Genomic DNA, 26,556 nt, shown 5'->3' with positions numbered 1-26,556 from the left:
GTAGTCCAGTTTGGCTATCACAATCTTTTAAATTTGATTGGCCTACCACCTTTGAAAGCCTCTCATTCAAGAGAAGTAATGTGTTGCTCTAAAAGGCGTTTAGGTATGTCATACCTTCGTTCATGTTTTGGCTCCACCATTTACCAGGTGCAAGACCATGGCCAGGTCTGAAATTTGTGAGACTTGTCTTCCACTTCTTTCATCATGACTATTAAGACATGCATATGAAGTTCATTGTACATTAATGCTTTAATTATTCTTCTTATTTCAGACACTGTCACATGAACCCAAAGTCCTTCAGGAGGGTCTCCTTCAGTTGGACTCCATTCTTTCCTCCTTGGAGCCCTTACACCGCCCAATAGAATCCCCTGGGGGCTCAGTGTTGTTGCGAGAACTGGCTTGTGCTGGCAATGTCGCTGATGCTACCCTCTCAGCTCAAGCCACACCTCTACTGCATGCGCTCACTGCTGCCCACGCCTACATCATGATGTTTGTTCATACTTGTAGAGTTGGACAGGTAAGAATTATGTTAAGTGTGAACATGTTGGTTTAAAGTCGGTAAAATACCTAGGGCATATACGTGGCATCTTAGTGTACTTAGAAGCAGTTCTACCTAGGCGAGCTGCTGAAAGAACAGTTTTAGGGTGAGTTCTTTTGGGTGGATGACTTAAGTTTATGCTTCAAGTTGCTGTCTAGTTTCACTTCCCCTTAGTATTTTTTTCATTGGAAGTTGGGTGACCATATAACTTGTTTTGTCAACTGGACCTTCTTGAGAGTGAAAGAGGTTGAGATAAATACAGGTATTAATAGATCTGTAGCATCCATATAGGCCTTAGGGATGTATAGTCACCCCTTTTAGCAGACAAGCCTCAACTGGGTGCTCATCTGACCGTATTACTTCCTAATCTTTCTACAAATGCGTGTAGGCTTGATAATAAGATGGCAAGAAGGAAATTTGACCACAGAACATTTAAGTTAATGGTGATTAACAGATTACTAAAGATTTCCTAAATATCAAACCCTATGTCTGCATTCCATGTGAGGGTCCTCTTATGGCTCCAGAAAGTTGAAGTTTGGGGGTGGGGGGGTTTGTTTATTTGTTTTTGGAGTGCTCACAGTTTTGCTACCTTTAGTTGTCAAGTAATCAAGTCTAAAGATTATTGGTGTCGTATTTTTAGCAGCCCTGTTTTATGCTGTTGAGCTAGGAGTGTGTTCTTTGGATCAAAATAAATGAAAAGCACAGTTATAAACTATTTAGAAAATAATTAAATTACATAGCAGAGCTTTAGGGAGTGATTTGATTGATTGAAATAAAGAAATAAACAGGAAATAACAAGCCCCCTCACCATCTAAAAAAATTAGGAAGCTGTCAATGTGTCTATAAAACTGTTTCTTCCATTTAAGAAGAACAGAGTTGCCTATGACTCCTGTTTTTCATTTTACAAAGAAGAAATGAGAAGGGATGTTAGAGACAGATTGTAAATATTGTAAGAGAATACCTTCTGGAACTATGATCTCTTAAGTGTGGAAATTTTGATGAAGTACACAACTCTGAGAATAGTAAGGAAGGAAAAATAGAAATCCCTTATCCTTTGTAAATAGCTGAAAGTTGATTTTGAATATAAATGTTCAGAGGGCATCCCAAAGATCACCTGTTTTACTTTGGCTACAGAGTGAAATTCGTTCCATCTCCGTAAACCAGTGGGGCTCTCAGTTGGGTCTGAGTGTTCTGAGCAAGCTGAGCCAGTTATACTGTTCCCTGGTGTGGGAAAGCACTGTCCTTCTCTCCCTGTGTACCCCAAACAGGTAAGGAAATGGTCATCTCTTTTACTATCTCTTTTGTCTTTCCTAACAGAGAAACTAAGCTTAGTGAGCCTGGGGTATTGCTTTGGTCAAGGATAGAAAGGTAAAGAGTTCAGAGGCCTCCTTGTCTGTCTTAGTTCATTCGGGCTGCTATAACAAAATCCACAGATTGGGTCCTTATAAACAACAGAAATTTATTGCTCAGAATTCTGGAGGCTGGAAGTCTGCATGGTTGGGTGAGGGCTGTCTTCCACATTGCAGACTTCTCATTGTATCCTCACATGGCAAAAGGGACTAGGAATCTCTCTGGAGCCTCTTTTGTAAGGCACTAGTTCCATTCATGAGGGTTCTACTCTTAAGACTTAAGCACCTACCAAAGGCCTTACTACTAATACCGTCTCATCAGACATTAGGATTTCAACATTTGAATTTTGAGGAGACACAACATTTAACCAATAGCATTGTCCTTCCCACTTATCAGCCAAAGGACTTCCTTACAAATGTGTCATCTTTAACCTGATATCTCAATTATGCTGTGTCAGCATGGTGGGTGTTTACAGTTTGGTCCTGTTGTTAGCCAGATATAAAGAGTTGAGTTGGAAACCTGTTGAGTACGACCTCAGGAATTCCATCATTGCAGATGTTTTATTAGGTTAACTTACCTGCTATAGGAGGGGGATAGTGTCAGCCAAGCAGGTCAGAGACCAAGCACAACATTAAAAAGATGAGTTATCAGAGGTTTTTTTGCTCACTGTTTCTCTTCTTGCAGCCTGCCATCTGGGTGTGAATTTGGTCAGGCGGACATGCAGAAACTGGTTCCAAAGGATGAGAAGGCAGGTACGACCCAGGGCGGAAAAAGATCAGGTAACTCCAAGAAACTAAAATCCTAGCCATTAATTCTCTTAAGTTCTGTCTGTCTCTGTCTTTATAGGTCTATTGTGAAATTTTAGTAGGTCTATCATCTGTAGTCTTCAGTTTTTTCCGTTCATTAATTTTTAATTATTTATTTTAAAATTAAACTATTTTCAGTTATTTTTTCTATTAAAAAAATACATACCCACAATGATAAAAATTAGAAAATGTAGTAGAAAGAAGAATCACCCATATTTATACCACAAAAAATATTTTGGAAGTATCTGCTAATCTTTTTCCCTGAAGGTATGTTTTATTAACATAGTTGTGATTATCTTAGACATAATATTTTACAGGTCTCTTTTCACTTAATATTAAGTGCCATGTAAAGGTACCATGAATTAACCATTCCCTGTTGTTTCTAATGTACTATTTTGAAAACTGAACATCTTTGTATGTAGTTTTTTGAGAATGTAAGATTGATTCTTAGAAATTACTGTAACAAAGATTATGGTGGGTCTTTAATTTTTTTTGTATGCTTATTTTTCAGAAGCTTAATTTCTTACGTTAAAATGGTAAATGACTATTCTAAGTGGCTCTGGCTTCGCAAACCACTTTTGACACTTTCAGTCAGTCACAACACCTTCTCCATACACTGCACAAATCGTTTTGTGCATTTCAGTTGCGTTTTTACCTTTCTTGAAATAATAAAGCATAATATGCTGAAAATGTTGCTTTTTTTCCCTCCCATCTTCAATATTAAAATGGCTACACAGAAATTCACCAATTTTAATAAGTCTTTTTTTAAATGCATGCTGATATGACAGCTGTCACATAAAATCTAACAAAATTGTTTTGAAGGAAGTTAAAAGACAACTAAGTGCTACTAGAGCCATCTTATGGAAAAAAACGAACGAACCTTTTGGCCCACCCAATACAATCTTCTGACCATAATGCAACAAACCAAAAATTAACAGAAGTAGCTTTTCTAGAAAGTTTTCTTCTCCTATACTCTGCATCAGGGCGAAAATGAATTTGATAAACTATTAAGAAAACAGTGAAGATAATTCTGTGTATAAAAACCTATCACAGAGGGGCTTCCCTGGTGGCGCAGTGGTTGAGAATCTGCCTGCCAATGCAGGGGACACGGGTTCGAGCCCTGGTCTGGGAAGATCCCACATGCCGTGGAGCAACTGGGCCCATGAGCCACAACTACTGAGCCTGAGCATCTGGAGCCTGTGCTCCGCAACAAGAGAGGCTGCGATAGAGGCCCGCGCACCGCGATGAAGAGTGGCCCCCACTCGCCGCAACTGGAGAAAGCCCTCACACAGAAACAAAGACCCAACACAGCCAAAGATAAAAATAATAAATAAATAATAAATAAAAAATTTAAAAAAAAACCTATCACAGAGATAAACCCATGCACATATGGTCACCTTATCTTTGATAAAGGAGGCAAGAATATACAGTGGAGAAAAGACAGTCTCTTCAATAAGTGGTGCTAGGAAAACTGGACAGCTACATGGAGAAGAATGAAATTAGAACACCATACACAAAAATAAACTCAAAATAGATTAAAGACCTAAATGAAAGGCCAGACACTATAAAACTCTTAGAGGAAAACATAGGCAGAACACTCTATGACATAAATTACAGCAAGATCCTTTTTGACCCACCTCCTAGAGAAATAGAAATAAAAACAAAAATAAACACATGGGACCTAATGAAACTTAAAAGCTTTTGCATAGCAAAGGAGAACCATAAACAAGACGAAAAGACAACCCTCAGAATGGGAGAAAATATTTGCAAATGAAGCAACTGACAAAGGATTAATCTCCAAAATATACAAGCAGCTCATGCAGCTCAATATCCAGAAAACAACCCAATCCAAAAATGGGCATTTCTCCAAAGAAGATACACAGATTGCCAACAAACACATGAAAGAATGCTCATTAATCATTAGAGAAATGCAAATCAAAATTACAATGATGTATCACCTCACACCAGTCAGAATGGCCATCTTCAAAAAATCTACAAACAATAAATGCTGGAGAGGGTGTGGAGAAAAGGGAACCCTCTTGCACTGTTGGTGGGAATGTAAATTGATACAGCCACTATGGAGAACAGTATGGAGGTTCCTTAAAAAACTAAACATAGGGCTTCCCTGGTGGCGCAGTGGTTGAGAGTCTGCCTGCCAATGCAGGGGACACGGGTTCGAGCCCTGGTCTGGGAAGATCCCACATGCCGTGGAGCAACTAGGCCCGTGAGCCACAACTACTGAGCCTGCGCGTCTGGAGCCTGTGCTCCGCAGCAAGAGAGGCCGCGATAATGAGAGACCCGCGCACAGCGATGAAGAGTGTCCCCCACTTGCCACAACTAGAGAAAGCCCTCACACAGAAACGAAGACCCAACACAGCCATAAATAAATAAATAAATAAAATAAATAAACCCAAAGTTAAAAAAAAAAAAAAAAAACTAAACATAGAATTACCATACGACCCAGCAATCCCACTACTGGGCATATACCCTGAGAAAACCATAATTCAGAAAGAGTCATGAAAAAAAAAGAATAAAAAATAAAAAAGAGTCATGTACCACAATGTTCATTGCAGCTCTATTTACAATAGCCAGGACATGGAAGCAACCTAAGTGTCCATGGACAGATGAATGGATAAAGAAGATGTGGCACATATATACAATGGAATATTACTCAGCCATAAAAAGAAATGAAACTGAGTTATTTGTAGTGAGGTGGATGGACCTAGAGACTGTCATACAGAGTGAAGTAAGTCAGAAAGAGCAAAACAAATACCGTATGCTAACACATATATATAGAATCTTTAAAAAAAAATGGTCCTGAAGAACCTAGGGGCAGGACAGGAATAAAGACACTGACGTAGAGAATGGACTTGAGGACACAGGGAGGGGGAAGGGTAAGCTGGGATGAACTGAGAGAGCGGCATGGACATATATGCACTACCAAATAGATAGCTAGTGGGAAGCAGCCGCATAGCACAGGGAGATCAGCTCGGTGCTTTGTGTCCACCTAGAGGGGTGGGAGAGGGAAGGTGGGAGGGAGACGCAAGAGGGAAGAGATATGGGAATATATATTTATGTATAGCTGATACACTTTGTTATACAGCAGAAACTAACACAACATTGTAAAGCAATTATACTCCAATAAAGATATTTTTTTTAAAAAACCTATCAGATATACTGTATGCTAACACATATATATGGAATCTAAGAAGAAAAAAAAAAGGTCATGAAGAACCTAGGGGTAAGACGGGAATAAAGACACAGACCTACTAGAGAATGGACTTGAGGATATGGGGAGGGTGAAGGGTAAGCTGTGACAAAGTGAGAGAGTGGCATGGACATATATACACTACCAAACGTAAAATAGATAGCTAGTGGGAAGCAGCCGCATAGCACAGGGCGATCAGCTTAGTGGTTTGTGACCACCTAGAGGGGTGGGATAGGGAGGGTGGGAGGGAGGGAGACGCAAGAGGGAAGAGATATGGGAACATATGTATATATATAACTGATTCACTTTGTTATAAAGCAGAAACTAACACCATTGTAAAGCAATTATACTCCAATAAAGATGTTTAAAAAAAAGATATGCTTAAAAATTGTATTGAGATTGCTAAAGATAGAGAAAATGATAAGGAACTAATAAAGCAGACATAAGTTATGAAACAACAAATAAGGATTTTATATGACAGCTAGTTATTGTATTGTGGAGGAAGGGGACAGAATTAATAAAATATACACGAAAATGGACGAAACCAAGTGTTAGAATCTCAAATTTTGTCAGTCTTAAATATACCAACTTTAAGTCAAGGAAAGAATAAAATAATTTACTAAAAACCAAGAACAAAATTAGACTCGCAGTCAAAGAATTGCCTTGCATAACAATTTAGATATATTTTTCCCCAGCAGTTTCTTTCACATTTAACAAAGGTATCTCCATTTCCACATAGTTTTTCCAGAATATTAGAAAGAAAATTTGATGTGTTTTATAGTTTGCCTAATGCTGATTCTTAGATCAAGAGCACACCCCCCCCCCCAAAAGACTCATCTCACATTCATATACAAAAATCTTAAATTCTAGGAAATATATTTCTCTAGTGGTAATCTGTGATGTCCAAATGAGTTTATTAACGAGCTCTAAAATTCTAGTGGGGTATGTGCCTTGAGTGCATGGGGTCACCACACACACTGCAGTTTATGTGAAGTTTCTGGGTCATGCAGTGTGCCTACAGTCTTCCAAGGTAGCCCTTGAAAGTTAAGACTTTTAACATGCTCTCATTGGAAGATGTCAGTGTTAGCTACTTAGAAGGACTCCAGGGAAAGAAGTACAGTTTTGCGTTTTTTTCTTTTCAGATTTAGAAAGTTGTGGACATTTTAGTAACAAGCACTGTAGGTACCTCTTTCTTCGGACTCTTCAGAACAAGGAACCAGGTGAGTGCTGGGTCAACATGGTCTTATTGCTCCCCTCTTATGTCTACAGATGGGGAACAGGATGGAACTGCTGGAAGTATGGATGCTTCTACCCAGGGCTTGTTGGAAGGCATTGGGCTTGATGGTGACACGCTGGCTCCTATGGAGACAGATGAACCTACTGCTTCAGACTCTAAGGGCAAATCTAAAATCACACCTGCCATGGCTGCCAGAATCAAGCAAATCAAGCCGTTATTGTCAGGTGATTCTCTTTCTTCTGCTCCCTTTTAGAGCCTGGTATGGCTGTATTGTTTCCTTTAAGGAAGTTTTAAACTTGGTGGCTCATTTTCAGGTGTCTGCCATGTGACAGGCTCTGTACTAACTGTTAGGGATACAGAGATGAGAGAATCGCTTTCTGAAAGCCAAGTCTACCCCTCCTTTTCTTCCTGCTCACTCTTCTACTACTGCAAATGACCTCTGCTCCTACCATTTCCCTGAAATGTCTCACCGAGGTATCTGTAACCTCCTTGTTGCTAAGTCCATTGGATACTTTTCAGTCCACTTCTCACTTTTCCGCAGCATGATGGTTGACCTATCACCTCCTTCTCAAAATACTCTTTTCTTGGCTTTTGTGGTATTAATATTAAGCCCTCCTGCTTTCCTGTTACCTGTCTGGCTACTGCACTCAGTCTCCTTTTCCTTTCTCTGTCCCTCAAGTGTAGCTGGCAAGTGACATAGTTGATTTGTATTTTAGTAGTTACTTTGCCAGCTCTGGAGACTACAGTAATATGATGCAAGACCACATTAAAGATGTGCACTGGGGACTTCCCTGGCGGTCCAGTGGTTGAGACTCTGCACTTCCACTGTGGGGGGTGCGGGTTCAATCCCTGGTCGGGGAACTAGGATTCCGCGTGCTGTGCGGTGCAACCAAAACAGTGAATAAAGATGTGCACTGATCTGTCTTTGCCATCTTTTGCCCCTTAATGTAAAATCAGTGGGGAACCTATTTTCTGTGTTCTGTACCTCTACCAATTTTGTACATTTGCCACTTTCTGACACCTTAATGTGAAGGAAAATGTAGACAACTCCTGGGAATTGGGGGCTCTGCCCAAAAGCAAGCAAAATATGGCCTTTGGTGTTTCCATTTGTTATTTTAAACCTCCTTGAATTTTATGTTCTGTTTTAATTTGTTTAATTCTGCTCCTTTGTTTTAATTTGAAAGTCTACTGCCGCTTTCCCCAAATTGAAGAAAAATTGACCATCCAAGAAGATGCTAATGTTTATCTCCCCTTTCTTTGTTAGACCTCTGTGACCTTGGAACATTCTGAGGTTTCTGTGTGGGCCCAGCCCATGCTTTTGATGTCTGTTTCTCTATGGTTACTGGCCTTTTGTTTTTCTCTTTTATCCTTGCTGACTACCTTTGAGCCACTTTGCTGTCTATTCACCTGAAAACGGTGGTGGAAAAGTACAAACTTAATGTGTACATGCATTAGGCTTTCAGAGTCTAGGCCCACCCAACCTCCAGCCAGGCAGTGCGAGTATCTGTAGCCTGATCCCTCATTAGGATTGGGAGATCCTAATTTGGATGGATTGGGAAAAAGAAAAGACCTGTTCCTTTCTTCTTATGCTGTATATCTCAGAGCTTACTGAGCTTTTGGGGTACGATATGTGGTACCAGCTCAAGTAGAGCCTATTTTTTTTACAGTGGGTTCATATGTACATGTGTATAATTAAGAGATGTGCTTTGATTCAGACCTGGATCATGATGAAATAATGTTTATTTCAGACACGTTGTGACAGCATTTTCATTTGTGATTTTAGGAGTAATAAATATTCACTATAGAAAAAGTACAGAGAAATGTTTTAAGAAAAGCAAGGAAATTACCCAAATATAATGTGTTAAGAAGGCCACTTTTTAAATTTTTATGCTTTTCCTAACAACCTTTTTTCCTTTGGGGACCATACATTTAATGTTATGATGAGACGATACTAGTATATATGTGATGTTCTTTTCTGGTCTAAGTTGTTAGCATTTTTGCCATTTTTAAAGTTCTCTGTAGGCATTTTAAGTGACTCCATAATTCAATACATAGATATATCATTTACTTAAATAGTTCATATTGTGTATTGCTTTCTACAAAGGTAGTTTCAGTTTATATCTCCTAACAGTGTGAGTGCTTATCTTGTTTGTCTTTCATATTTATTATATATTGAATGCCAACATACTTCTCAGTCTCCTGCCTTCAAAAGAGGCATTTATTCCCTGCGGAGCTTCCTTTTCAGATATCATATGTAGAGACAAATCCAGGTGTTTCATAGAATGTTTGAGTGGGAGGGAGTAGTCAGTCATTAAAATGTATTAACAGTAATGTGTCTGTTATAATGAAACCATTCTGAAAATGCTGTACAGCCTTATTCTGACTTTTGGGTTCCAGCTTCCTCTAGATTAGGCAGAGCACTGGCTGAGCTATTTGGACTCCTTGTTAAACTTTGTGTGGGGTCTCCTGTCCGCCAGAGAAGGAGCCATCATGCTGCCAGCACCACCACAGCACCAACACCTGCTGCTCGATCAACGGCCTCAGCTCTCACTAAGCTCCTCACAAAGGGCTTATCTTGGCAGCCTCCACCATATACGCCTACTCCACGCTTCAGGTGAGGTTCCGCTTGAGATGCAGAAAGAATCTAATTGGTTCCTTCTCCACTTGAATGCAGAGTGAGCCACTGAATTAGAGGACTTGGAGGTCCCTTGTTTTACTCTTAAATGTGTACCCCAAATACTGTTTAAGCTACTTGTTTTGGTTCTGCCTAGTCTAAAATATAGAGATTTTAAAAGCATTTGTAATCAAACTGCATTCCAATAACCTTGTATTTACTAGTAGGTGGGAACTGTCACCCTTTTTTGCCTTAGAAATTTTAATATCCAAACTAGTCACCCACCTGCACTCTAGTCAGTGTATCAGTCACTTCAGTGCAATGTTAAATTTTACTCTTGGCTTTTACTTGAATTTCCCATTGCTTCTGTGTCTGCCTCAGAGAAGGTTAACTTTTTGCTTTTTCCCTCTTCCAGGCTGACATTCTTCATCTGTTCAGTTGGTTTTACATCCCCAATGCTGTTTGATGAGAGGAAGTATCCCTACCACCTCATGCTGCAAAAATTTCTCTGCTCTGGAGGCCACAATGCTCTTTTTGAGTAAGGATCATGTTGCTTTACAGAGAAGCATTGTTTGGAGTTTTGTCTTTTCTGTGTGCCTTAGCAGCCCACAACTTTCTAAGCCACCTATCCTGTGACAGTGGGATACATAGGGACAGCCATTGGGTATACCCTTTCACGTTTCAGGAACTAACTGTATTTATCTCCATCTTCCTGGAGGGTGGGATTCAGCCTGTCCTAGGAATGTTTGTAAGGGTCTCTGTTTTTCTTCATTTGGCTTGTAATGTCTGGTACATATTTTTCTAATAGACTTGTCCTTTTCTGCTGTTTTCTCTGAATATGATCATTTTCCTGCTTCTTTTGGTCAGAAGATTCTAAGCTAGCTAAGTTTCACTTTAGGGTTTTTGTTTGTTTTGGCTTTAAAAGTAAAGCTAGAAGTGGTAGTAATTTTGCCATATATGCGTATAACAAATATATGTCAATAATATGTCAATAAAGCTGGAATAAAAACCCAAATAAAAGGTAAAGCTCTGTATTCAACATCTTGTAATTACCTATAATGAAAAAGAACTATATATATATATATATATATATATATATATATAATTGAATTGCTGTATACCAGAAACTAACACAGCATTGTAAACCAGCTATACTTCAAGTAAAAAAAAGGGGGTGGGGGGTAAAGCTAATAAATGTTGGATAGACTGGAAGCAATAGCTCCAAGAGGAGGGATTGGGAAGCTTTTGAATGTGTCCCTTTCTCTCCCCATCACCAATCTAAAATACTAATATTCTATCTCTATACTTTCTCTTATTTGAATTTAGAACATTCAATTGGGCTCTGTCCATGGGAGGCAAAGTTCCTGTTGCTGAGGGATTAGAACATTCAGACTTACCTGATGGCACAGGAGAATTCCTAGATGCCTGGCTAATGCTGGTGGAGAAGATGGTGAATCCCACCACGGTGCTTGAATCTCCACATTCACTGCCTGCCAAATTGCCTGGAGGTGTTCAGAACTTTCCACAATTCAGTGCCCTCCGCTTCCTTGTGGTAACTCAGAAAGTGAGTAGTCAGCATTCTAAAACCAAGAGCAATTTCTCATGCCAACTGGGTAGCTCCCACTCTGTTTTGTCCTTCTTAGTGAAACAACTCAATTGGTAGAGAACCACTGGATCCTACTCCCAGATAGGGCTGCCTTGCAGAATGGGATAGAGATCACTTGATAATTTTCTGTGGTGTAAACATTTGAACTGTAAACTTCAGATTGGTACTTCCAGGTTGGGTTAAATGCCCCTTCTCTGTACTTCCTTGGGCTCCCCCCAACCTCAGTACTGCCTAGGATTTTGTTGTTGGCACTGATTGTGGAAGGACCGTCTCATAAGTCTTTGACTTATTCTTCCTGGGGTTTTGAATTGAAACAAAATGATCTTCACACAGCTTTTCAAATGACTTATAGGCAGCCTTTACTTGCATCAAGAACCTGTGGAACCGGAAACCCTTGAAGGTGTATGGTGGGCGAATGGCTGAGTCCATGCTGGCCATCCTGTGCCACATCCTCCGAGGAGAACCTGTTATTCGAGAAAGACTGAGCAAAGAGAAGGAGGGGTCTCGAGGAGAAGAGGATACAGGACAAGAGGAAGGTGGCTCCCGCCGGGAACCTCAAGTCAACCAGCAACAACTACAACAGGTGGGGTTCTGACCTCACACTCCAGGGCCAAGACTTTGCACCGGAGAGTATACTGCTCGTGGGGTTTCTAAGTTTCTTAATGCCTGGTCCTGTTAGGGGATAGGTTTAAATATGTTCCCTCTCTTATTCTTTATTTTCTTCTCCTGAGAAAGCTGGAGAATAGTTTCAGTACTCCTAATAGGTAAAAGATTTGTGTCCTCCCAAGCATATTGTTTAGTATTGGAAGTCTTTTACGTATTCTCAGTAGGCTGTGGTTGCCATGTTCTTTGGAGGCAAACTGTCCTCAGCTACTTTCTCATTAGTCTATGAAGAGAAGGAATATCGTGGCCCAAATTTATTTTCCATCAAGAGCTTTCGGAAACCTTAGTCACCTATAAAACTTTTGTTTTCATTTTTAAATTTTAAAAAATTGGAGGCTAGAAGTGGCGGGGGGGATGCACTTAGATCCTCACATTTCAGTCTCAAACAGCATTTAGCGTACTCCTCTTGCAATTTGTGTGTATGTATGTGTGTTCTCTTTATATCTAGAGTCCTGTTCAAACATGTCTTCTATATGTACATGCCACTTTTTTTTATTATAATAGTTAAAAGTGCTCACTTAAAGAAAAGTTAGAAATATACTGAAATACTTTTTAAAGGCATTCTTAATATCACCACACAAAATAGTCATTATGTCCTTTTTTTCATCACTTAGTTCTATGCCTAATTTTTACATAGTAACATCATACAGTATGCAGGCTTATACCGCTGTCATTAAGAAAATGGGTCTTTTTTACTTCTTAATCATTCTTTTATTGCTGGATATGTTGATTTTCTTATTATTTGATGTTGTAAAGCTGTGATGTATAGTTTCTTTTTCTACAAATTTTTCTGTGCATCTCATGATTATTTCCTAGTTGTAGATTTCCTGGGTCAATTTTTCAGGCTCTTGTTCTGTTGCCAGTTTGTCTTCAAGAAAAGTGGGACCAAGTTTTGCTTCTGTGTGTGAGTCTCAATCTTTGAATTAGAATAATCTTCCTAATGATAATAACCATCTAGGTGAATTTTCTTAAAGGATGGAATTGAGAATCACCTTGGCTCCTTGCCTCAATGTGTAGCTCTGTGTAAATGGTATGGAGGCACCAGGCAGAAAGGATCATTCACGTTATCTAACTGCCTTAACCTTATAAATGTTCTCAGTTCATATGAAGTTAGGAAAACTTGTTTACGTCTTAAAAGGATTCCTTTCTTTTTAAAATGCATTTGGATTTCTCTTTTACCATGGTTCTGAGATCCTGCCTTCTTTTTGTAGCTCATGGACATGGGCTTCACAAGGGAACATGCTATGGAGGCCCTGTTGAACACCAGCACCATGGAGCAGGCCACAGAGTACCTTCTAACCCACCCTCCCCCGATCATGGGAGGAGTTGTTCGGGTGAGTTGGCTCAGGGGCTCTAATCTTTCAGGGCATTGGTTTGGCTGCTGATGTGCTTTACTTCTCCGTGCCAATATTTTCTTTATATGCTAACTCTCATAGCTCTAGAATATAAGGAGCAGAAGCTTTCTGTCTCCTAGTCATGGAAATTACTGGACTTTGCAGAGGAACTCTTAAATTATGCATAATAAGAAAGTAATAGGAAGGCTCTCTTGTGAGATGCCAAATAGGTGGTCACATTGAAGCTCCTTTCCTATATTTAATTTTATTGTGATTTTTCCCTCTCGTTCTCGTAAGTGACCAGGTAAGCCTAATTGGGTTTGACTCTAGAGAGCAGCATTCAGAGCCCCTTCTCTTCCTCTCTAAAGCTTGAGCACAGGATGTCTGGTTCCTTATGAGTTGTGTGTGTAGTTCCTTGGAGTGTGTATAGTTGCTGGATTTTCTGTTGTTGCTCTTTAGGATCTGAGTATGTCCGAAGAGGACCAGATGATGAGAGCAATTGCCATGTCTCTGGGACAGGATATCCCAATGGATCAAAGGGCAGAGTCACCTGAGGTAACTAGGAAACGGGGCTTCCAAGAGGGTCTGACACATTAATCTTAGTATTTCTATGAACATTCTGCTACTACTGCAGAGTAATTGGTCGAAATAAAGTCTAAACAAAGACATGTGAATACTCATTCATCCCAACCTTGCCATCACTAATCTACATTACATTGACCTGAAGCTTTAAGTGAAACAGATGAAGCATTAATATTTATTGTCAAATAAGAGGCCCAAAATGTCCTTGGTAGTACCCATTAGGCCAAACTTGGCTGTCTTTATTACCTAGGAATCTAGGTAATAATTACTTCAGTTTACCATACCTGCAGAGAATGCAGGGCAATGTCTACAAATGATATTTGTGGGGGGTGATGTAGGATGATGCACCTAAGTTGCCAGTGCTTTGAGGATTGGAGGTGTCCTTCCCCTGTCTTGCCTTAGCCTGTGTGGCTGCCCTCATACTCATTGCCACACTCTAACGAATGTATCACCTGCTTGAGGAGAAGGTAGAGAATATTCATATGGTAGGGCAGATACATTTTTAGAGTCTTCTCACTTTCTTCCTTCCCTGCCTCCAGGAAGTTGCTTGCCGGAAGGAGGAGGAGGAACGGAAAGCTCGGGAAAAGCAGGAAGAGGAAGAGGCTAAATGTCTAGAGAAGTTCCAGGATGCTGATCCATTGGAGCAAGATGAACTCCACACTTTCACAGATACCATGTTGCCAGGCTGCTTTCACCTTCTTGATGAGCTCCCAGACACAGTGTACCGGGTGTGTGATCTGATCATGACAGCAATCAAACGTAATGGAGCAGACTATCGAGACATGATTCTGAAGCAAGTAGTCAATCAGGTAAGTTCTCCAGGGGCCAGAAGAGGGGAGTATGTAAAATGGTTTTCCTGCCATCTATCAAAACCTGATTTCTTTTTTTATTTTTTTAATGAGTATTTTTGCATTTTATTTGATATGGATGTATTCGTTCTTTGAATTCTGTAGCTCTAGTAATCTAGCTCTTTCTTGAGTGTTTTCCTGCAAAACATGAATTAACTGCTTCACACACAAAAAAATGTCTTTGAAAGAAAAAAACAAAGCTCTCTTTTTCTAGGTGTCTCTTCTTAGATTCATCTAAAATGTCAAAAATGTCTCTCACTCTTGAGCCAAGTTAGGCCCCCTGGCCTAAATAAATGTTTTTCCCTCTCCTCCTATGCAACAACCATTTTGACAGATGAGTCCCCATCCGAATGAGTAGTTGTGACCTATTGTTTGTCGTTTTTTAAGCAGTGTTTTTCCTCATTATGAAATTAATGTATGCTAGTTGTTGAAGTAGAATAAGAAATAAATTACCCTAAATTCCCACATAGCCAGTTAGCATTTTGGTTGTATTTCCTTTACTGTTTTTTTATGATTTATGTATTTAAATCATTGGAATCTTGTTTTATATATTTTTTTAAGTTTAGAGACAGAGGAAGAAAGTAAGTGTTGTATGTAAACATAACTTTAGTGTATGGAAACATCACAAGAGTAAAAGGCAAACTGAATAAACCCTTTTTCTTCCCCCCACAAGATATGACCAATGTTTAGTTATTTTTAATCTATATTAAGAGCTTATGGAAGTGATTTTAAGCAAACTAAAACCTTAATAGACAAGAGCAATTACATAAAATTCATTACAAGTAATTTTTAACGTGCATACTAAAGCAAGACCAATGTTTCTAACTGGGATTTTTGTTTTCTGTTTTTAATAATAATTCTGGGGCGGGTGTAGTGAAAGATTTTAAGTTGGTAGAACCTTTGTGGGGTTGACTCTGTATATGCACCAGAAAATTTTTAAAAATATTCATTTTCTTTAACTTAGAATTTAGACTTCTTGTAATCTAGCCTAAGAAAATAATTTTTTAGAGGTGCTCCTTTAATAGCATACATCTTCTTTTGATACAGACACCCTATAGTAAATATGTTAATATTTACCCTCTCTCCTTCAGTGAATGTATTTAGAGGTGGAGGGAGTATTTTATAAGGTTGAGAATGTTTTGACATACCTCATCATACTCAATCTACAGTTTTTGACTTGGCCACTTTTCTGCTTTCCTAGGTGTGGGAAGCTGCTGATGTATTGATCAAAGCCGCTCTTCCCCTGACAACAAGTGACACAAAAACTGTGTCAGAGTGGATCAGTCAGATGGCCACCCTGCCCCAGGCCTCCAATTTGGCTACTAGAATCTTGCTTTTAACACTGCTTTTTGAGGTAAGATTTAGACCTTTTGGTCCTTGTGATTCATTCATCAAAGAATCATCAAACACCTACCATTTGAGACATTGAAGAAGGTAAAGAGAAATGAAGGAAATGTCTGCATTTCATAGCCTACAGCTTCTAATAGGCTGTAATGCACACAATTAAGTACAAAATACAGCATTCTATGCCACATGAATGGCATAAACAATTTTATCTGAGTTCAGAGGGGGCAGTATACATCACTTCTGGATAATGAGAGAAGGGCTTCTCAGAACAAATGTTAATTGAATTGGGTCTTAGAGGATTGCGGAATGGGGTGTAATTATAAGAAGGTACTTAGAATGACTACTACAGTTAAGTTGTGGAATATTTTTGGCTTCTCTGAGGAAAACTAACTAGCAGCCAAAGAGTGGGGTAGGATGTGGAAATTTGGTAATAGGTGTCAGATAGAATCTGACTCTTCTTTCCTACCTGGTCAGTCAGCAGATTATTTGAGGTAAAGCGTGCTTTGGCCAGGACATGTTCTTGTTCCAGCCATCATAGGAATTAGGAGGCACCTAACCTTGAGCAAGTGATTCTTCATTCTTAGCTTATCATGTTTAATGGTAAAACCTGGATTTAATGGAGTAAACCCTTGTAGCAACTCAGGAGTTAAGTCCAATATATGTGTCAGTCTGTGTGTCTACAGTCTCAGGGCTTTCCTTTGTGATAAAAGTGGTGATTCTTATTATATAGCACTTGTGAATAGATACTTGTGGGAAATGTTGCAAAGTACTGAATGCTGGGGGTCCCCCAAAACATTACAAAGAAATCACTCATGAGCCCCCCTTTTTAAAAAAATCACAAATGACAGGCTAATATTTTTCTTCTAGTCTTTTTTTTGTACATTTAAACAATTGGGATCAGAGTATTTAGAAAGTTTTGTATTCTTTTCTCTCAGTATTATATTACAAATATTTTCCCACGTCATGTATATACTATTCCATCTTTTTGAGGTCCCCTAGTTTAAATAACTACCTATTGTCGGCCATTTAAATTACTTCCAGTGATTTCCTGTTACATCAGTAACACTTTATGTAGCCCTTGTAAGGGGAACCATTAACTATGTTGCTGTGTTTAATTATTCCATCTTCCTTGGAAGATTATAAAGGTTGTCTGTAAATCAGAAGCTTTTCAACTAGCGTAGGTAACAGGTCTTAATGATATTAATGATACTAGTAACAGTTTCCATATTAAGCACATACTAATGTACCAGCCACTATGTTGGCACAGTGTATCACAATTACCTTGGAGATAGAAATTATTCCCTTTGACCCATGAGGAAACCAAGGCCTAGAGAATTTAAGTAACTAATCTCGGACCACACAGCTGGTAAGTGGTGGAAATGCAATTTGAATTCAACCAATTCTATTAGCATTCACTCTTATGTTCTATACCATGCTAATCCTTGATACTGAGTAGAAGCTGGTATTTGTTTTATTTTTTTTCCTTTGATTAATCAATCAGGAGTTGAAGCTACCTTGTGCTTGGGTGGTTGAATCTAGTGGCATCCTTAATGTCCTAATCAAACTCTTGGAAGTGGTTCAGCCCTGCCTACAGGCCGCCAAGGAACAAAAGGAGGTCCAGACCCCAAAGTGAGTGACCCTGTAATCTCTCTTGTTTTCATTTCTATTGCCCTGGGGATTTGGGCCCTCAAGCTTAGGGCTTGAATCAGGCAGCTTTCTGGGGCACGTATGGGACAAATCTTGGATACCTTTTGTGGTTTGAAAATTGTGAGGTACCTGATGAAATCAAGATAAGTTTTCCCATGTTGTGCAGGTTTCTGGCTTGCCCAGAGTAAATCATTTCTCCTGTTATAGGTGGATCACCCCAGTGTTGCTTCTGATTGATTTCTATGAAAAGACAGCCATCTCCTCAAAAAGGAGAGCCCAAATGACTAAGGTATGTAATGTGGTGTATGTGGTGAGCAGAACAGCTCAGCTTCTTGAGGCAAGAATAGACCAGAAGAGAATATGGGATAGTGGTAAAAAAATGTAAAGCTCTCTGATCAAGGCATAAATCTCTTGAGGGATCTTGATAGCTAGAGTTTTCTTTTGAATTGGGAGTTAGAAATTTTTTTTTTTTTTTTTATGGAGCTGCTGGCTAAAGGGTCTAAGAACTTACCCTGGAAGTAAATGTTAAAGAAGTGTTCTGTCTCCAGAGGAGGAGTGGCTCTTCTTTTATGTGAAGGACTGTGTGTGCAAGGATTCCTCCAAAAGCAAGTGCTCCTTATACGAAAATTATATACGCCACATCATCTTAGTACCTTCCCAGAAACAAGTTTTGTTCCAGTACATCTAAAATGTTTACCTTTTGTGGAAAATAGTTGGAAACAAAAGGAAAGCAGAGCATCACAGGATAAGGGTATAGAGTGTTTTGTGCATATGGAGAGGCTCAGGAATGCAAGGGTTAAGGTATATGAAAACTTCTCTCTTGGTTTGCAAAACATTTTAAATGTCCAATATATTTCTTTTTCCTGGGTTAGCTTTAGCAATGAACACTGATGAAATTACTATTTCTTCTAACAATCAACCTTGTAAGGAAGTACAATGAAACTTTGTGTTCTTGTATTTAGTACCTACAGTCCAACAACAACAACTGGCGCTGGTTTGATGACCGCTCTGGACGTTGGTGTAGTTACAGTGCAAGCAACAATAGCACTATTGATTCCGCCTGGAAATCTGGAGAGACAAGTGTGCGTTTCACTGCAGGCCGAAGAAGATACACTGTCCAGTTCACTACAATGGTGCAGGTACATGCTCACTCAATGCCATAAACTTGATTGAAAAGAGGGGAAGGTGCTGAGTACGCCTTTCCACTTGCTTCTTCCTGAACCAGCAGTCCTGACGTGTTATAAGAACAGTATTACCACTACTAAATGGGGTATAGTTTTCAGAGAACTGAGTCTTCTTAAAGCCATGTGTTAGGCCATGAATCTGTGGCAATTTGATACTGTCCCACCCAGAAATGATTTTAAGTGTTCAGTCAAGGATTAGGGAGTGGTTGGGGGATGGAGTCTGCTCTATTGGAAAGTTTATAATTTGCTGTAGGGTCTCGTGTATGCCACTTTCCTTCTGAGGACCTTCAGGCTTTCTCTCTGTAAATGATAGGGGTGGGATAAATTGCCAAGGTTCCTTCCTGTTACAGCATTTTGCTACAGAGTTCCAGCTCCCCCACCCCCCTTACAATTCTTTTTTCGGTAGAGATGTTTTTGTCTGCTTGAATTCCTAGGTTAATGAGGAAACAGGGAACCGGCGCCCGGTGATGCTGACACTCCTGAGGGTACCACGGCTGAATAAAAATTCTAAAAACAGCAATGGACAGGAACTAGAGAAGACATTGGAAGAAAGCAAAGAAATGGATATCAAACGTAAAGAAAATAAAGCCAATGGTATGGACTTTTAGTTTTGAATCTTTCAAGGAGTGTCTTACACAAAGCTAGTGTGCCTTTATGGCTTAAATTCTGGCCAGATTTCATCATGAGTGATTTCTTATCCATCAGATTGCTTGGTGACTTAAAGATACACAGTCCTCCTCTTTATGTGCCTTTTCATCTGGTCTTTGAATTGGTATTTGGTCTGTTTCTCTTAATAGGACCCAAGTGTTTGACTGGTTACTTAAGAGGGAGAGGGTGGGAGGAAATGTCAAGTTAACTGTCTGAACACTTACTTTCCCATTTATAGATACCCCCTTGGCCCTAGACAGTACAAATACTGAAAAGGAGACAAGCCTGGAAGAAACAAAAATTGGGGAGATCCTGATCCAGGGCCTGACAGAGGATATGGTGACTGTTTTAATCCGGGCCTGTGTGAGCATGCTAGGGGTCCCTGTGGACCCAGACACTTTGCATGCCACCCTTCGCCTCTGCCTGAGGCTCACCCGAGACCACAAATATGCCATGATGTTTGCAGAGCTGAAGAGTACCCGCATGATCTTGAATTTGACCCAGAGTTCAGGCTTCAATGGGTTTACTCCCCTGGTCACCCTTCTCTTAAGACACATTATTGAGGACCCCTGCACCCTCCGCCATACCATGGAAAAGGTGAGTCCTTTTGGTGTCCGATGCTGGTTTAGTGTTACATAATACCTTGTTCTCCTTGCTCTCAGAGCAGATAGACTTCTGATTCTTCATCAAGTATATAGCTAGGTGTTACAGATATGCTCTGCCCAACAAAATTTCCCAACTGTGTGCTTAGGTGCTTGCTTAGGTGTATGGTAGATTATCCCATTGAGTGACATTTAAAAGGTACTAGAAAATACATTTTTTACCCTTAAATTTACTATAGTGGTAGCTCTTATCTAGGAAGTCCTCTCTAGCAATATAGGTTTCTTGAACCAAAACTTTTTTTTTAAAGTCTTTATTGGAGTATAATTGCTTTACAATGGTGTGTTAGTTTCTGCTTTATAACAAAGTGAATCAGCTATACATATACATATATCCCCATATCTCTTCCCTCTTGCCTCTCCCTCCCTCCCACCCTCCCTATCCCACCCCTCTAGGTGGTCACAAAGCACCGAACTGATCTCCCTGTGCTATACGGCTGCTTCCCACTAGCTACCTGTTTTACATTTGGTAGTGTATATATGTCCATGCCACTCTTTCACTTCGTCCCAGCTTACCCTTCCCACTCCCTGTGTCCTCCAAAACTTGTTAATAAGGAACTAGGATACCCTCCACCAAGTTCATGTTTTAAAGGTCATTCTCTTATAGGAGTACTTCACCCAAGAGCCTGTTTTCCAAACGTTGTGTTTTGGGGTTGTAAAAGTACAGTTGACTCTTGAATAACACAGGTTTGAATTGCACAGGTCCACTTATATGTAGATTTTTTTTCCAATAGTAAACACTACAGTACTACCACAGTCCACAGTGGGTTGAATCCACAGATAAAGAACCTCAGATGTGGAGGGCCACTATAAGTTATTCGTCGATTTTCGACAGCACGGAGGGTTGGTGCCCCAACCCCCATGTTGTTCAAGGGTCAGCCGTAGTAAAATTTTTGGAATGTTTATGACTGTGATAAGCTCTTTACAAATATGCATTGTGCACATGAGAAAACTGAGGTTTATTTGTTTATTTTAGGAAACATATAAAGCAGTAGAAGAAATAACAAAGCAATTAGAAAAATAAAAACCTTTATGTCATCAACTTTAAGACATCAACAGAGGGGTTGGGGGCTGACATCTCACCAATAAGGCTTTTTCTCCACAGTACTTTTACAAACTCTTTCTTCTGCTAATTCTTTCTCAACAATCATCAGGTGAATGCTACTGACCTTCACTTTCAATTTCCTCTCTTGGAACATCGTTTCCCATGTTGATATATAGTGTTGCTATTTGCATTTTTGTGCATAGCTTTGTCACATTTAAGGTCGTTTTTCTTATAAATGCTTAGAAATTGGATCAAAAGGTATATATTGTTTTTTAGCTTGCTTGCCGGAAAGGTGGTGCCACTTCATGCTTCTATGCGTATATGAGTATATATCTCACATTCTTCAGACAGTTCTTCTTCAGCCAGCCTGTTTGATTTCACCTGACATGAGCAAAACCAAAAGAAGGCTGTTAAAGACAGCATGTACACTGATCCAAGGTCAGGAGACAGCCCAACAGAGAAGAAACAACTATATACAGACAGGATTCTGACTTAAAAACAAACATACTTAAAATGTTTAAAGCTTATACAACTTTTTAAAATGCTATGAAAAAATATAGGTTCTTTTTGGATGACAGAAAACTTTGTAAGCTTAAAGGAAATTTTATTTGGGGGTGTGGGAAACAAAGGAAGATCAGTGGCAGGTTTAACGTATCAAGTAGCAAAATGTAAATGCTTGATAATATCCATTGCAGGTACGGGTGTGAAGAACCAGGCATACTCTTACTTTTGGTAGGATTGGAAATTGGTGCAACCACATTGGAGGGCAATTTGGTACTGTCAGTTTAAGATATCCTTTGACCTAGAAATTCTGTGGCTAAGAATTTATCTGATAACTAAAGTATGCCAAGGTACATATACAAGAAAGTTCACTGTAGAATTACTTGTAATATCAAGACTAGAGATCTAATGTCCAGCAGAGGACTGAATAAACGATGGCACATAGTGGAATTACACTTTTCTGTACTTAAAAAATGGGAGTTATTTTACGATTGCAGCAGTCTGGCAGGCAAGATGTAGAAGTTGTTATGCTAAACTGAAGAGCATGACCAATTTGGTAAGAAAAGCATTGAGTCCAAAAGATTTTTACCTTTATGAACATAATTCACAAAGCAATAGATCGTGGGAAATACAGTGGAACTATTTTCGTTATACTTTCCTATATTTTCCATGATTAACAAGTCATTTTATGAGAAGAGCAAAAGCATGACAATGTCTAAGCCCTGTGGTATCAAAGCAAACAGTCCATAAGTAGTTTGATATCTCCTGGCTGTCATTATCCAAGACTGATTATTGACTTTGAAACATAAAGAAAGCATTTAATCTTGTTTTTATACACTGAGTGGATGTCAATATTACATATTTTTAGAGTTTGAACCATTCTGGTTTAAAATTGGGATGGCATTTGGGAAGGCTAGGAGCTGGCACTTAAATTTGGGAGCCATAATCTGGATGATCAATGATCTATATACGTTACCCAGTTTCTATAAAGGTCACATATCATCTAGTCTAATAGCTGATAATTTTGGGGGTATGCTGAATGCTGTAACTTTTTTGTAAGCCACATTTTTTGAATTGGGAAGGAATAGGACTTGAAAGACCAAGTATATCTTTCTCCCAAAGATCAAAGGCTGTCCTCCACTGTCTTGAGGCAGAACTTGGTTGGTATTTTAATCCTTGGTAACTCTTCCTTGAATGCAGTTGTGTTTTAGAAAGTGGTCTTTAATCAGCAGTGTTCTCCCTCTCTTTACTAGGTTGTTCGCTCAGCAGCTACAAGTGGAGCTGGTAGCACTACCTCTGGTGTTGTATCTGGCAGCCTCGGCTCTCGGGAGATCAACTATATCCTTCGTGTCCTTGGGCCAGCCGCATGCCGCAATCCAGACATTTTCACAGAAGTGGCCAACTGCTGTATCCGCATTGCCCTTCCAGCCCCTCGAGGCTCAGGAACTGGTAAGTTTACCCTTCTCTTGGCCTTTGAGACATTGAGGTCTGTGGCTTAGTATAACTCCAAAAATTTTCTGTGAGGAAGCCTATAACTTGGAAAACCTCCTTAGGCAAGCGTTGGGACATTGGCTAGTTGATCAAGTGGGTCAATTCAGGGGTAGTTCAGTAGCTTCTCTGGTCCTTGCCCTGTGGTAGTTCCTGCCAGAGATACCAAGGACTCATTCAGTCTAGTCCTTGCCTTCAAATAACTTAGCTTGATGTGACAACAGTGAATGTAAACAGTGAATGGTTTACAGATAGAGTGATAATTGAGGGACAAATGGACGTGACTTATGTGATACAGTAGGAAGAATCACGGTGTATTCTCGCCAAAAATGTTTGACCTATAATTATGAGGAAACAATTAGATAGGTACAAATTGTGAGACATTCCATAAAACAGCTGACCTAGACTCTTCCAAAATATTAATGTTGTGAAAGGAAAAATGCAAGGATCTCCTAGATAAAATCTCCTTTTAGATGAGAGAAAACCACCAACCTTGATGGGATGCTGAATCTAGATAAAGGAGATTTGGAGAAGTTAGAACAGTTACTATGTATTAGATAATATAATTGTATCTGTGTTAAATTTCTTGGGTATTATGGTATTCTGGCTATGTAGAAAAATATCCTTGATCTTAGATGCAGGTAGACATATTTAGGGGTGGACAAATGGTGATTCTAGATGAAAAGTGTATGGATTTTTTTGTACTAACCTTTCAACTTTTCCGTGGGGTCGTGGGGCTTTAGGGGTTTTTTTGTTTGTTGGTTTGTTTGTTTTTTAAATTCAAAGTTCGGAAAGGGACTAATTATTTTAGGAGCCCCACCCTGGCTCTGTGCTGGGCATTTCTCATATATGGTCTCCTTTAATCCTCAAATTTTCAAGAATGAGAAAATTGAGGTTTGTTGAAATAATTTGGCCATGATCCTGTAACAGAACTGGATTTCAAAACCAAGTGTCCCCAACTCCAAAGCCTATACTCTTTTTTTACTATTTGCTATTGCTGTATGAAATCCTCTGGGATTTAGGGAAGGTAAAAGCCAGATTTTCTAGTAGACTACTTGAACATTGTTTGGAAGTGCCCCCCCCCCCCCCGCCGGCTTCTGAGTCTTTATCAGTAACCAAATGTAGGTACCCGTTCATTATTGACTGATTTTTCTCTGTCTCACTTTGGCTTAGCTTCAGATGATGAATTTGAAAATCTTAGAATTAAAGGCCCTAATGCTGTACAGCTGGTGAAGACAACCCCTTTGAAGCCCTCACCTCTGCCTGTCATTCCTGATACTATCAAGGAAGTGATCTATGACATGTTAAATGCCCTGGCTGCATACCATGCTCCAGAGGAAGGTATGTAACTAGCCCACCTGAGGAGGCTGGGCACTTTGTTTAGGTCACTTCAACTAACTCATGGCTTAGTGAGCACTCAACTATTTGCCCACTCTCTGGGAATCAAGATGAATAAGACATATAGCCCACTTCTCTGAAGAAGTTAATAGTCATACAGTATGAATGATAAGGATAAGGAGATTACCAGAATCTTTTGTATGAGAGTACATCCCATACAGAGGGAAGAATGAACAAAGATTAAAAAGGAGATAATAAGCAGGTTGAGCAGGTTGAAGATAAAATACCAAGAAGTCTCCAATGTTTTCACTCTCAGAAACAAAGCATAGTTGTTGCCCTAAGATCTGGGAACAATATTAGAAGGTGTGGCTAGGCTTCCTGACCTCTGAGACCACCATCCCTATCTTTTGTCCTTAGTTAAGGTGCTGCTTTTAAGTATTGGGAAAGTTATGAATGAATTGCTTGGAACTAAAGTTCCATTCCAGTCAGATCCTTCTGGATTTTATTCAGGACATACTTATTTGATAGGTCCCACAGAATTGCCAAAAGTTCATGAATAGTGCATGTAACAAGTCAAGAAAATCTGAGTCTTTAGTGCTTTTCATCCATACAGCACTCTGATCCTTATAGAGCTCCTTGCTTTTCCCACAATCGCAAAACCTTTACCCCACCTCCTAAACCCTCCCCCCCCAAAATAATAATAATAATAATAATAATTTAGCTATATATAGCAACCATTTATTGACCTCTCACTGTACTAGGCAAAATGTCAGGTATGTTCATTTAAGCTTAGTAGTGATAACTAAGGACAGTGAAGAGAGTAAATTGCCTGTGGTCACAAAACTAGTGATAGAATGAGGCTTTCAACCATGCTCTCTCTACATTTCTCATTCTTAAATCAAAGCCTAGCAATATTACTGTGTAAACAGCTGTAGCAACTTGGAGCAAAATTGACCAAGCTACCAGATGGTCATTAACATTGCACAGTCTAAAGAGTTTTGTTTTTATTTTTCTAGCAGACAAATCTGATCCTAAACCTGGGGGCATGACTCAAGAGGTTGGCCAGCTCCTGCAAGACATGGGTGATGATGTATACCAGCAGTACCGGTCACTTACCCGTCAGAGCAGTGACTTTGACACACAGCCAGGGTTTTCCATTAATGTAAGTCAGCTCCAACCTTCTATCTGCCTTCTCCCTTTTCAGTACCTACTACGGGATATAGGGTTATGCCAGGGATATTTCAAAGGTATTAATTTTGATGTATCTATAAATTATCTGTTGCCTAAAAGTGAAGATCGGGTTGTCCCTGGGATTTTCTTTTTTCTCCTTGGATTAGAAATGTTTCTTTAATTCATTTTTCATTCTCATCTTCCCCCGTTCCCTTTCCCCTCAATCTTCCAGTCGCTGTTTATAATGATGGCTTCCCACGGATTATAGTATACAGAAGGAAAAGGTGGTTAAAAGATAGACAAAGAGAGTCTATAACATTTACAGCCAGTACCCTGAAAAGGAGTCCTGCCATTTGGGGACAACTGTCTTTGAAATTAATAATGGCTCAGGAGTTTTCTTCCCCCATAGAGTCAGGTCTTTGCTGCAGATGGTGCCTCCACTGAGACTTCCACATCTGGGACATCCCAAGGAGAAGGTAATGGTTTGCTTTTCTCTTTTGTTCTTATTTCTTGAGAAGAGAGCTTGAAGAAACGGAGTGTCCTGGGCAGGCAATAGGGGAATACAGGCATAATTGTCACGTTTACTTGCGTAAGTGAACTTTCTCGGGGGTGTGCTCAGCGTTCTGTAAACAAAAGGTCCATCCCAGTTATCTGAGACCAGATTAAGTCTTTATATTCTTCAGGAATTCAGGAATACATGCAGATCTCCTTAGAGCTAGCAACTCAGGACTGTAGGCCCCATT

General features: G+C 39.6%; 1 protein-coding gene across 12 annotated transcripts in view; it reads left to right on the top strand.

Annotated features, from left to right (window-relative positions):
- Positions 1 to 26,556, top strand: part of HUWE1 (HECT, UBA and WWE domain containing E3 ubiquitin protein ligase 1) — a 138,858-nt gene that overhangs the window by 74,645 nt on the left and 37,657 nt on the right. For 10 of the 12 annotated variants that reach the window (XM_036840528.1, XM_036840526.1, XM_036840532.1 and 7 more), the window contains 21 exons: positions 272 to 517; positions 1,673 to 1,806; positions 2,573 to 2,667; positions 7,172 to 7,363; positions 9,537 to 9,753; positions 10,169 to 10,291; positions 11,080 to 11,317; positions 11,712 to 11,942; positions 13,234 to 13,356; positions 13,816 to 13,911; positions 14,478 to 14,747; positions 15,988 to 16,140; positions 17,635 to 17,762; positions 17,988 to 18,069; positions 18,743 to 18,919; positions 19,399 to 19,558; positions 19,851 to 20,209; positions 23,071 to 23,266; positions 24,479 to 24,646; positions 25,660 to 25,805; positions 26,223 to 26,289. In XM_036840528.1, the coding sequence (XP_036696423.1) occupies positions 272 to 517; positions 1,673 to 1,806; positions 2,573 to 2,667; positions 7,172 to 7,363; positions 9,537 to 9,753; positions 10,169 to 10,291; positions 11,080 to 11,317; positions 11,712 to 11,942; positions 13,234 to 13,356; positions 13,816 to 13,911; positions 14,478 to 14,747; positions 15,988 to 16,140; positions 17,635 to 17,762; positions 17,988 to 18,069; positions 18,743 to 18,919; positions 19,399 to 19,558; positions 19,851 to 20,209; positions 23,071 to 23,266; positions 24,479 to 24,646; positions 25,660 to 25,805; positions 26,223 to 26,289 (3,601 nt within the window). The remainder of the gene's footprint in view (positions 1 to 271; positions 518 to 1,672; positions 1,807 to 2,572; positions 2,668 to 7,171; positions 7,364 to 9,536; positions 9,754 to 10,168; positions 10,292 to 11,079; positions 11,318 to 11,711; positions 11,943 to 13,233; positions 13,357 to 13,815; positions 13,912 to 14,477; positions 14,748 to 15,987; positions 16,141 to 17,634; positions 17,763 to 17,987; positions 18,070 to 18,742; positions 18,920 to 19,398; positions 19,559 to 19,850; positions 20,210 to 23,070; positions 23,267 to 24,478; positions 24,647 to 25,659; positions 25,806 to 26,222; positions 26,290 to 26,556) is intronic. The other 2 variants (XM_036840533.1, XM_036840531.1) reach the window with 2 other exon arrangements.

This window comes from Balaenoptera musculus, chromosome X (genome assembly GCF_009873245.2).
Source record: "Balaenoptera musculus isolate JJ_BM4_2016_0621 chromosome X, mBalMus1.pri.v3, whole genome shotgun sequence".
Taxonomy (NCBI): domain Eukaryota; kingdom Metazoa; phylum Chordata; class Mammalia; order Artiodactyla; family Balaenopteridae; genus Balaenoptera; species Balaenoptera musculus.
Note: the sequence above shows the minus strand (reverse complement) of the source record. Positions and strands in the feature narration are given on the sequence as shown.